This window comes from Mandrillus leucophaeus, unplaced genomic scaffold, assembly GCF_000951045.1.
Source record: "Mandrillus leucophaeus isolate KB7577 unplaced genomic scaffold, Mleu.le_1.0 Scaffold161, whole genome shotgun sequence".
NCBI classification, from domain to species: domain Eukaryota; kingdom Metazoa; phylum Chordata; class Mammalia; order Primates; family Cercopithecidae; genus Mandrillus; species Mandrillus leucophaeus.
In genome coordinates, this window is record NW_012101599.1 from 2,740,736 (window position 1) to 2,753,217 (window position 12,482).

At 44.4% G+C, this 12,482-nt stretch overlaps 1 protein-coding gene across 1 annotated transcript in view; it reads left to right on the forward strand.

The window, feature by feature from the left end:
* Window positions 1-12,482, forward strand: part of FBP2 (fructose-1,6-bisphosphatase 2) — a 30,297-nt gene that overhangs the window by 13,810 nt on the left and 4,005 nt on the right. The window contains exons 4-6 of the mRNA XM_011976012.1: window positions 3,871-4,011; window positions 7,750-7,887; window positions 11,440-11,559. Coding sequence (XP_011831402.1) covers window positions 3,871-4,011; window positions 7,750-7,887; window positions 11,440-11,559 — 399 coding nt within the window. The remainder of the gene's footprint in view (window positions 1-3,870; window positions 4,012-7,749; window positions 7,888-11,439; window positions 11,560-12,482) is intronic.

Genomic DNA, 12,482 nt, shown 5'->3' on the forward strand with positions numbered 1-12,482 from the left:
TCAGGGAAACCTGGAGTGTGTCAGGGAAACCTGGAGTGTATCATCAGGGAAACCTGGAGTGTATCAGGGAAATACATAATTCTTAGCAACCGCATGAGAAGCTTTCTAATTATGTTGACAAATTTAGACATATCAAGGAAAGTACAGAATCAGGTAATAATGTAGGAAAACATTGCTTTTCTAGACCTTTAAGATAAAACATTTTAGTGCCAGGCCATGATAATAAAATTGGAGGAAAAAGGTCACAAGGGTTGAGGAAAAAGCTGAATGAGAGAGTTATCCTCTCAGGCCTTCTCAAGGGGAGAAAAAGCTGAAAACAGCAAGACACAGCAAAGCCGAACTTCCGGGATATGATTCTGAGTTTTTTTGTTTGTTTGTTTTGTTTTTTTGAGATGGAGTCTCGCTCTGTCGCCCGGGCTGGAGTGCAGTGGTGCGATCTCAGCTCACTGCAAGCTCCGCCTCCCGGGTTCACACCATTCTCCTGCCTCAGGCCCCCGAGTAGCTGGGACTACAGGCGCCCACCACCATCCCCGGCTATTTTTTGTATTTTAGTAGAGCCGGGGTTTCCCTGTGTTAGCCAGGATGGTCTCGATCTCCTGACCTCGTGATCCACCTGCCTTGGCCTCCCAAAGTGCTGGGATTACAGGCGTAAGCCACCGTGCACGACCTATAAAATTATTTTTAAAAAAGGATACAATTTATAGAATTATATAGTCATTAGAATTATTATTTCTACTTATTTTAAATTTTAGTGGAAATTTAGTAAGCAAGAAGTCCTGAACTGTTTGTCAGATGTTAGCATTTTATAGATGAAGTCATTTCACAATTTTAGAACCATGTTTTCCTATATTTTATTGTAAATTAGTCCCATAATTTATTATAATTCTTTAAAAATTGGAAATGACCCAGACATTCAATAAGCATTTATTATTTAATTTAAAGTAATTTTAAGATTTTAAATTATAGAAAAAATCCACTTACAAACATATATTTACATATATTTCATTTATGTGTATTTAATTTTTTAATCTTTAAGTTTATCTAGATTCTTTTGGAAAACAGGTATTCTACAAAGTTAGTCATTATTTAAAGTTATTCACTGTTAACCATTTCTAAAGTCCGAACATTAGGTGAACACCTAGGAAAGAACCTCAGAGTAAATCCATGGGCATTCTGCCAGTAACTCAGAGGGTTCAGTTGCTTTCATTGAACTAACAATCCTAACTTATTCTTATTTGTCAAAAAATTACACAAAGATCGCTCTGTGTTTGGTTGGGTTATAGTCTTACAACCTTTGTGCCAAGCCCTGACACTTCAAACATTTAACAGAGGCAAATGTAAAATTTATTTGCTTAGATACAAATGTGTCCTGATGACTCTGAAGGCATTTTTGTTTTTATTTTACAAATAATTTTGAAGCCAGTTTCATTTATCAAAGATTCATGTGAACTTGGAAAGCATTTGAACTTAATGTATGTGTACTCATTACTTATAAGCCAGTTTGGTAGCATGCCAGACGCGACACAGAACATAACTATAACATGTGCATTACATATCTAAACATGTATACATCCATACACAAACAAAGATCGAAGAGCTTTTATCGGAGAACTCTAGCCGTGAGAGAGCATCACGAACTCACTGACCTATGAAAGACGGCTGGCTCCACGTTATTTTCTGACAAAACTGGAAGCTGTTCACACGGCTAACTTTGTTTGCCCTGGTGGGTAATCCAAGGGAAGCTGGCAGCCGATTTTGGGGAAAGCAGTCTCTATGGCAGTTTGGTTTTTTCTTTTTAAATCTTTTATCCTTTTTTTCTGTTCAGTTTCAAATGAGTTTTCAATGTTTATATTCGATTTAGACCATAAACAATGAGTCTTGTCTCAGCACCAGCAGCGTCATAACAGCAGATTTAAAGCAGGCCGAAAAGAGAGGAAGGTAGGGAGCTAAAGAAGATTCTACTGAACTCCACAGTGAAGGTTAACTATTTGAACTCTGAATTTCTCCTGTTGTAATTTGCCCATCAGTTTAAAATGTGCACAAAAATGGGCCAGAATATGTAACCAGTCCCAAAGAAGATGACAAAATCAGAGGCTGTGATGTCGGAAACTGTTTTTCTCCTTCAAGGCGAACCCCTGGATTGGACAGGAAATGAGAAAAAGAAAAGAGAGAGATGTAGAGGAGAAAGGTCACGTTTTAGAGGAAGGAAGAGGAAAGAGAAAGGAAGGAGGGGAGGCTTGTGAGCCTTCCAGCCACTGCCAGGCATGGAGTCAGTACCCAGGCTTATCTCCCGTCAGGGAGAGCCTCAGCACCCCACACCTGCATGGTGTGGGATGAACCCTTCCCACCTTTGCAAGTCACTAGTCGAGGTGAACTGTTTCCAGCCGGAGGGAGCTATGGGTGCTTTTGGCCAGGAGGAATAAGGCTGTAGGTGGCTCCAAGATAATCAGGAGGATGACTTGGAAGAAGTTGGGGGAGGGAGGGCTGAGTAGAGCTCCAAATCCCTCACCTCAGTTTCCAATGCCCTCCCCACCCCTGCCCTGGAACAGCCTGAACCCAGCAAGGCCCCAAGGCTGCCACAAACACAAATGCATAAAATGCTCAAATGGTGTCACTAGCGGCCAAGTCTAAATACAGCAGAGCCCCAGTGATACCCAAAAAGAGGCAGACGGTGGTCAAATGCACTCCGACTAACTCACCAAGTTCCAAAGTTTCAAAGTTCCCAAATCCCAAAGTTTGTCACTTCTCTAAAGTCACTTTCATTGCACCAGTGAGACATTGGAGGCAGCAGGCACTGCAGCCGGAAGAGAAAGAGAGGATCCCCAAGACAGAAGCATCTAGGCAGCTGCCGGAGACTCCCTAGCGTTCCGGCCAAGGGGTCAGGTAGCCACAAGCAGCCGGAGCCCACAGGCAGCCCTAGGCCCTGCCCAGTAGAAACCAGACCGTGGGCTTGGGCCCCCAGAGCACACTGTATGGGCCACTAAAATTGTAGCTGAACGCAGGTCCACATGCTCGCTGCCTGCAGAGTCCAGCTAACAAGAGTGAGGCCGGGTAGAAAGAAAGTGACTTTATTAACCACAACTAGTAAAGGGGAAGTGGCAGATTCCCATCAAAGCACCACTTTGACTATTTCAGGGGAAGGAAGGGGTTTAAAAGAGGAAAGCTTGATTAAGGAGGGCATGCAGGAATTGTGCTGAGTGCTGTATCTCTGTGTCTTGTTTTTGTGATTATCTTTGGTGCCAATCCACCTGGACCCTCAGGCTGACATCATCTCAACAATGGCTGAGTTGTTAATTAGCCACATGGAAGTAATCTCTGGAATTTTGCAGCTAGGTCTCCATGTTTGGTCTGTCTGTCTCAACATTACCTCCTGGAACTTCTAAGAAGGCACATAATAGATACTAGCTTGCAGTTAGCTAAATGTGCAGGGAGTATTGTGGTGAGAAAGGGAGCTATTTTAAAGCTAAGAGAAAAGGCTTCTGCAGTTTGCTTCAAGGTTATATCTTGGAACCCAAGAGAAGGGAAAAATGTTTTAAAATATGTATATCCAAATAGCCTCCCGGGTTCCTGCCATTCTCCTGCCTCAGCCCCCCGAGTAGCTGGGACTACAGGCGCCCACCACCATCCCCGGCTATTTTTTGTATTTTAGTAGAGACGGGGTTTCACTGTGTTAGCCAGGATGGTCTCGATCTCCTGACCTCGTGATCCGCCCGTCTCACCTCCCAAAGTGCTGGGATTACAGGCGTGAGCCACCACGCCCGGCCCGTAGCAGCTTAAATTTCTAAGAACTGTGCTTCCTTCAGTGGTTTGAGGAGACTGAAGCCCAGGAGACAACAATAACACATGGCATTTCTCTCCTCTCTTCCGCAGACCTCAGAGGATGAGCCTTCTGAAAAGGACGCCCTGCAGTGTGGCCGCAATATTGTGGCCGCAGGTTATGCATTGTACGGTAGTGCAACCCTGGTGGCTCTCTCCACAGGGCAAGGCGTGGACCTCTTCATGCTTGACCCGGTAGGTACAGATTATGGCATCAGCTGTGCCTGGGGACTCCATAGGCCTCTGTGCCTTAATGCCAGTTCTCTGCGATAATGTCCTGGTTATTCCTAATACTTGTTTTGGGGACCAGGGGGCCTGAGAGCCTAGTTTGGGGAGCCAACGCCATCATCAGAAACCATGAAGGGCCTCTCTCACAGTGAGGGCACTCGGGGGTAGGAGTGTCCTGCAGAGCCAGTTGCATCAACTCAGGCCCTGTCCTTAAGGAGCACATTTTCCAAAAATTCACTCAATCTCTTTGGCTTATGAGAACTCCATGGTTTAAGAATCACAATTCTGCAAATTTCCAGCAGAAGCTTGGGTTCGTTAGAGCAGCAGCATCTAGTAGAATGCTCTGTGCATTTCACTTTTAAATGCTGGATGCCTTACCCATCACTTGTGAAATGCTTTGCCAAGTATACTGAGGTCTTGTGAAAACTCAGATAATGTTGACCAAAGAACACGTCAAAACCTGTTGTGTTCACTTAGACCAAAGGTAGGTATTTAAAGTTTTGATTTACAGATGTTTATTGAGCATCTACTGTGTCCCAAAGCACCATTCCAGACAGTGGAGATGGAGCATTGATCAAACACGCATGCCGGCGCTTGTGGAGTCACATGTTAGTGCACATGTGTGGAGAGAGGAGTCTGCAAAATTTCAAAATGACATGGAGTTGACTCACAAAACAGAGTTTACAGTATGGAAACCCAGAAACGTTTCTAATAGAATCTTTCACCTATACGCCCAATAGACCAAGACCCATCGCTGTGTCAGTTTGCTAATGCCCTACGTTCAAAGAAGCTGGCAAACCCTGAGCAATTCTGTGGCTTACAAATATTACCCTCAGACAATAAAACACCCTTTCTAAAGTTGTTGTAGAATAACAGCTAAGAGTTAGATAATTCTTCGTAAGTGGTAGGAATGTAAAGTGCCTGTCCTATGAAATTTACATCTATTAATGCATTTAAATGTCACAATGGCCCTGAGGTATGTCCTACTGTTTTCCCATTTTCAGATGGGGAAAGTGAGGTGTAGAGAGAGTGAGTAACTTGCGCACGGTCAAGCTAGTGACTGGTATCAGGAGTCACGCTCCAGCAGTCTGTGCCTTAATTACTCTACCACACTGAATTTCCAAGATAACTGCTCTTGAGTACAAGCAAAATATCTCCAAGAACATTCTGAGCAGTTCTAAAGGTGATGGGAGGTGCTTTGACTCAGGCACCCAACTCAAGGATTCCCAGGCACAGACAGATCCTCTGTTTTCTGCCCTCAGTCATGACAGCAGGGCCCAGTCTGGACATGGGTGGGCACCAGAGCTTGTCAACATGACAGAAGGAAGAGCTGAACCATAGCACCTTTCCAGATCTCTGTGTATCAGCCTGAAACCCCTTTGGATCACATCACCCTACTAAAAAGGACATTTGGGCAAAGACCCAGTGCACAAAGCTTAGTCCTGTTGACATCCAGCAGAGGCAGCTTGTGGCAGTTGTCACAGTTAGAAACGCCGTGGACGGCGGCCAGCAGCTCATGGAAGCAGCACTCCCTGGTGGGTCACACTGAGCCTGTGAGATCTGTGGGTCTGCAGGACTGGTGATTTGATTTTGTCAGAACACACATATTGTTGAGGCACAGAGAGACCACCTCCTCTTAAGCAACTCTCCATTGTGGGATAAACCTCAATGTCAAGGCACTCATTCACAAATGGGAGCTGTTGTTTCTTGTGACAAGGATCTGGTTTCTGATCATCGGTAACAGAGTGTATGAGAGCCCATATTAAAAATCAGCGGTTGCCGGTGACCACACAATCAGAACAAAGGAACACATTTTCCAGGTTAATAAAATTGTGGAAACAATATTCCCGGGGCCTGGGAGTCCCAGCCCCAGCCCCAGCCCCAGCCCCAGGAATGGATCAACACAAGGCGTTTTCACCCGCCCTGATGCAAAACGAGCGCCTCTGTCCAGGTGGTGAGGGAGTGCCGCTGTTCAGATGACGGTTGCACATCTCCACCCTCTTTGCTGAAAAGCAAGAGTAAAACTGACCCCAGCTCAGCTAAGTGAAAGGAGTTACTGCATTGATGGGAAAGCTGAGGACCCTGGCTAGGAACGGGCAGGACTAGAGCACCAGGAAGCAGGAGGCACGGCAGTGGTCTCACAACATGGCCGGTCTGGCCTGGACACCAGCCCTGGTGCTGCGCCTCTCACTCAGGTTTCAATCCCAGGGAGGGTGTCTCATTTTCAAGCTCAGGCACGTGTCTGACCTTGGCCTACAAGGGGCCCAGTTACGAGTCTTCCTAGACTGGCATCCAATGAGAAGAGTTAATTCTTCAAAGCAAGTCAGGGCACTTTTCAGAAGTAGAAATCAGCGCCGAGCTGCTCCAAAGCAACAGATGCCCACAGCGAATTGAAGCTCATGAGTCAAAGACATCACTCGTGCACCTGTAATAACCAGAAGTTAGATTTCGCAGGCACTGCAGAGCAGCCGTGGGCTGCTGCATAAGAAGGGGGTTGAGATGGGCTTATAGCACTTGGGGTCTTGCTTGGTGATTCTAAACAGGATTTGAGGAAGAGAGGGTCAGTCTGCACTGGATATTGTCTGGAAGTGGGTGCAATCGATGACTAGTTACCTTAGTAATTTGTATCTAGGAGGCAGGGCGATTGAAGTCATCGATACAGAAGCGGCTGCCACTCATGTTAGGCAGGAGAGGATTGCAGAGTTGTTTTTGTCATTGAGTCTCCTTGGCACTGACTTGTTTCGGACACGGACAGTGCCAGCTCTCGTAGCCACACCTCTGCTATGTGCAGTCATTCTGTGGCCGTGTCTCTTTTTATCCTGGGAATACCTCTGATGTTCCGTGGGAACCTTGTGACCTAGGTGTCAACTGTGAGCTATCATTTTGGAGTTTTTCACTGTCTCAAAATCTTTGACATTCATCAAAATGGATCTGGTTTCCAGGCTCTGATTTTCCTCCTAGCGACTTTGACAGACATGAGCATTGAAGGTGGTATCTGCCACAGCTGATCACATTTTTAATGACTTTTAGTGATATTACCAGAACTAGACAAAGGGGTATTTGGGAGATGCTCTGCAGGTATTGACCACGGCGGCTCCAGGGGGACTGCAGAGGGACTGGGCGTAGTTCTATTAATGTGTCTGAGGATTCCTTTAGATTTTACCAACTTTTTCCTTATGCTGGGTGAACACAGTTTCTTCCTCGTTTCCCCAGGTAAGACTGGGACAGCAGAAACTGTGAATGGTTTCTACATAATCACGAACATAAACCAAATAACTGTACCACAAATTAATGGTTAAAATGCATCCCTCATACAACAATGTAACTTCTTCCTCTCACTGTTGATGGCCCGTCTTCCTGAAAACGTTAATCTGGGGGTGAGAACTGGGGAGACACACACAGCTGGGTTCCTCGTACCTCGCTGACAGTGGAAGCCACAAAGGAAGAGAAAGAAGACTATGGGCCTCTTCCTTTGAATTGTCTTCCTGCTTGCTGTGTTACTGCTTGGGCTTCCTGTGGGCTTCATGTGAGCCCTGATCTTCCCACCAGTTGCAAAACCACCACAGGGCAGGCTCAGAGTGACCACAGCCAAGCCCGGGCTCTGCCAGCAGGCCCCCATCTCCTGCTCTCATTGTGGGGATCCTGCGGTCGGCTTCTGTTTCCTGGCTTATCTCCTCTTCCTGGCATCTCTCTTCATATTGCTAGGCTCTTGGTGAATTTGTCCTGGTGGAAAAAGATGTCAAGATTAAGAAGAAAGGAAAGATTTACAGCCTGAATGAGGGCTACGCCAAGTATTTTGATGCGGCCACCACTGAATATGTGCAGAAAAAGAAATTCCCTGAGGTGAGTGAAGAAAGCCAGGTGGGTGGCACAGAATGCTGTCCCCATGGGGTCCTGTTTGGGTGGTGGCTTCAGGGGCTTTGCTGAAAGAGGTTGGTGCCACTGTTCATGGCTGTGGTCAGTAGGAAGAGGATGGACTCTGCCTTTCTTCATAAGCATTTAGTATCTTATATAGCTAACATTTACCTTCTAAAGGTAGTACTTATCTTTACATTTGAGCTTTTCCAGGATAAATTCTTTGTAAAGAAGGTAGAGATCACATTTACAAAATTCAGAGCTCAGGCCAGATCCTCTCTGAAGTCATTTGTTTAAACTAAACTCCAACCTATAGATTCACTCACTCATTGCATTTGCTTTTAGAAGAAATTATATGAGAGGCCCTCAAAAAGTTCATGGAAAAATGAAATTAAAAGAGATTAAAAACATAAAATGTAAACTTTAGTTCTCAACATAAGCTCCATCAGGTTCAGATGCTTTTGTAAGGGCTCATACCCACCCTTTAACCCGTCTGTAACGAACTGAGGCACGGGAATTTAACCCTGTCAAGGCTGTCTTTATAATGTTATTTGCCGAAGAGAAATGGGTGCCCTTTAAAGGTTTTTTAAGATTAGGAAACAAAAAGAAGTCAGAAGGAGTTAAATCAGGATTGTAGTGATTTTCCATCAAAACCCTTGCAAAACTGCCATTGTTTGATGAGAAGATTAAGCAGGAGCACTGATGTGCTGGAGAAGGACTCTGTGGTGAACTTTCCTGGGCTTTTTCTGCTAAAACTGTGGCTTTCTCGGAACACTCTCATGATAAGCAGATGTGGGCCAAGGATGTTTCTCCCCAGTGTTGTAAAAATGAATGGGTGTAATTATCAAGGGCAAATTGTATCCTACACCTTCAGAGGCCTTTGCTCTCCTCCCCCAAGTTACGAGCATCTATAGTTATCCCTCCCTCCTGCCCTCGCTCCCTCCCGCACTCTCACCTCTCTCTCTTTCTCTGTCTCTCTCTATTATCTCTCTCTCTATCTATCTATCTATCTATCTATCTATCTATCTATCTATCTATCTATCTATCTATCTGTCTGTCTTTAACTGATAGGTTTCTCATAGCTTTTCCTTACAGAGCAAAGGTTAGTTAAAGAGTAGAAACACCTGTCTCTGTTATGTCAAGTCCTTCTGGGCTAAAAAACTAGGAGCTTAGGAATATGGGTTCCATCTCTAGTTCCTGATAATTCACTGTGTGTCTGTTGAAAGATTCTTCCTGTATTTAAATGTTTTGATTTTATAACTTAATGTTTTCTCCAAATATAAAAAGTATGTTCCTGTGTAACACATCACATGGAAGACACAAAAAATATAAGAAAATGTAAACAAAATCCATGTGTAAGGTACTTCACCCTCAAAAACCCCACTGTGGGCCACCACATCTGGCTAGTTTTTTGTATTTTAGTAGAAACAGGGTTTCACCATGTTGGCCAAGATGGTCTTGATCTCCTGACCTCGTGATCCTCTGGCATCAGCCTACCAAAGTGCTGGGACTACCGGCGTGAGTGACCACGCTCGGCTGAACATCTTGATACATTTCTCTAGGGTTTGTTTTCTGCAAATGTGCTTACCCAGTTACCAAATGTGGTTCAACTGGAAACAGTTTTTAAACCTGCTTTTCTACTGACTTCACAAGCATTTCCGAGTCAGTAAAAGTTCTTCAAAAGCACATTGCTGTGCGGTAACATGCTTAATCATTCTCAGGTTGTTCCACACTTAGGCTGTGTCCAGCTTTTCACTCCATAAATAATGCTGTAATGAGCCCCTTTGTACATCATTTTTCTAATCTGAAAATTCCCTTAGAAGGCATTCCTAGAAGTAAGGCTGGGCATGGTGGCTCACGCTTGTAATCCCAGCACTTTGGAAGGCCAAGGTGGGCAGATCACTTGAGGTCAGGAGTTTGAAAACAGCCTGGCCAACATGGTGAAACACCATCTCTACTAAAAATACGAAAATTACCTGGGTGTCGTTGGTAGGTGTCTGTAATCCCAGCTACTTGGGAGGCTGAGGCAGAAAAATCACTTGAACCCAAAAGGAAGAGGAGGTTGCGGTGAACTGAGATTGCATCACTGCCCTCCAGTCTGGGCAACAGAGCAAGACTCTGTCAAAAAAAAAAAAAAAAAAAAAAGGCATGAAGGCATTCTTAGAAGTAGGATTATTTCTGGTAAAACAGAATTCTGGAACCTCACTTCAGTCTTCACTCTCAAGTCAGGCCAAGGTGCTTCACCTCGGGTCTGATAGAGTGTTAAGTATCTAAAATAGGAGAAGACTTGGTAATTTTTGTGTGTGTGTGTGTGTGTGTGTCTCCTTCAGTTCAGCTCTGATTTTGATTATTTCTTGTCTTTTGCCAGCTTTGGGGCTGGTTTGCTCTTATATCTCTAGTTCTTTTGGTTGTGCTATTAGGTTGTTAATCTGAGATCTTTTTAACTTTTTGATGTGGGAATATAGTGCTATAAATTTTCCTCTTAACACTGCCTTAGCTGTGTCCCAGAAATTGTGGTTATTTTATCTTTGTTCTCACCAGTTTCAAGGAATCTCTTGATTTCTGCCTTAATGTCATTATTTATCCAAAAGTCATTCAGGAGCAAGTTGTTTAATTTTCATGTAATTGTATAGTTTGTATAGTTTGAGTGATTTTCTTAGTCTCGATTTCAATTTTTATTGAGCTGTGGTTGGAGAGTGGCTGGTATAAGTTCAGTTCTTTTGCATTTGCTGAGGATTGTTTTATGTCTGAAGGTGTGTTCAGTTTTAGTGTATGTGCTATGTGTGATGAAAAGAACATATATTTTGCTGGTTTTGGGTGGACAGTTCTATAGCTTTGTATTCTATAGATGTTCTGTAGATATAGTTCTACAGATGTGTAACAGATTCATTCGGTCTAGTGTTGATTTGAGGTCTTGCGTATCTTCGTTAATTTTCTACTTCAGTGATCACTGTCAGTGGGGTGTTGAAGTTTCCCACTATGATTGCATGGGAGTCTAAGAGCTTGCTTTATGAATCTGAGTGCCCCTGTGTTGGGTGCATATCATTTAGGATAGTTAGGCCTTCTTGTTGAATTGAGGCCTTTACAATTATGTAATATCCTTCTTTGTCTTTTTTGAACTTTATTGGTTTAAAGTCTATTTCGTCTGAAATTAAGATTGCAGCCCCTGCTTTTTTCTGTTTTCTGTATGTTTGGCTTCCATCCCTTTATTTTGAGCCTGTAGGTGGCAGTGCACGTGGGATGGGTGACTTCCTTTTTCTTTCTGTTTGTTTGTTTAGAGGCTCTTTTAAGATTGCCGCAGGATATTGTCTCATCCTTTAAGCAGTCCTACATTTGGTAAGTCCAGTCACACAATAAGGTTTGAGGAGCTCATCACGAATGAAATGCACAATTATATAATCTTTTCAATTCCTACACTAGTGGGTGGAGGACAGGGGATCAAGAAGGCAGAGGTCACACCAACTGGACTTGTGACCGCGAGTAGGTGCTAGCTAATTCTGAAAGCCACTGGATCTTGTCTCTTCTCTTTCTGTCTTCTAGGATGGCAGTGCTCCCTATGGGGCCAGGTACGTGGGCTCCATGGTGGCTGACGTGCACCGCACCCTGGTCTATGGAGGAATCTTCCTGTACCCAGCCAACCAGAAGAGCCCTAAGGGCAAGGTAATTCTCCCTTGTCCACCGGCTGTGCATCGGGTCAGGGAGGAGGAGAGCTCCCTCCCCTCACGCCTGCTGTTTGGCTACTGCACTGCTTCATGGCATGTCTGTGTGAAGACGGGCAGGGGAGGAAAAATACAGGGAGCTGTATTTCCCTTGAGTGAGTCTCGAGGCTGTGGGAGGTTTGAAGAAGGAGGCAAACAGGCTGACGTTATGTGACTGGTGATTCTCCACAGGCTGCATCTGACTTTTAGCTTCAGCACCAGCTGATTTGGTAGCATGGACCCCACAGGGAGCCTAATAAAACTTATCAACACACTTCCCAGAACAAATGCATGTAAACATACACATTACATACACGTTTACATGTGTGGTGGCGCATTACACACTGAGGGGTTCACTGATGCCCTGAAGTTCACCCAAATATCCCCTAGAGAATTTCCAAACCCTAGAATAAGAACTTCTGCTCAGAACTCAGCCAATAGATCTGGAAAGGTAGTTCCTGGAAGGTCTAATTGCAATTTAATGATGCAAAACTGAAAATACTTGTATTATCAAGTGAGAATCTTATGATCCAGCTGTCTTGCATAGAACCTCCCATAAAAATGCATCTGAATTTTAGCCGATCACAGAAATAGTAGGTAAGTAGTCAAATCAAATAAAGGCCTCTGTTTTCTCTGACACACCAACAACCAGCAACACATTTTTCTGTCTCTCAGAGTCACCTTGAGATTTGAGTTATTCGAATGCTAAGAATCAAAGCCATGCTGAGAGATCTAACACAGCACACTGAAGCCAGAGGGACTCTAATAGGTTGGTGTATCAGGTGTTTCTCTCCGTGTGAGTGCTTAGCCCGAGTGTGTTCACCCACTGAACTAAGAACACCGATAAGCCTGCAGAAGAGGCGCTGAAGGGAAGCTAAGCGCCAC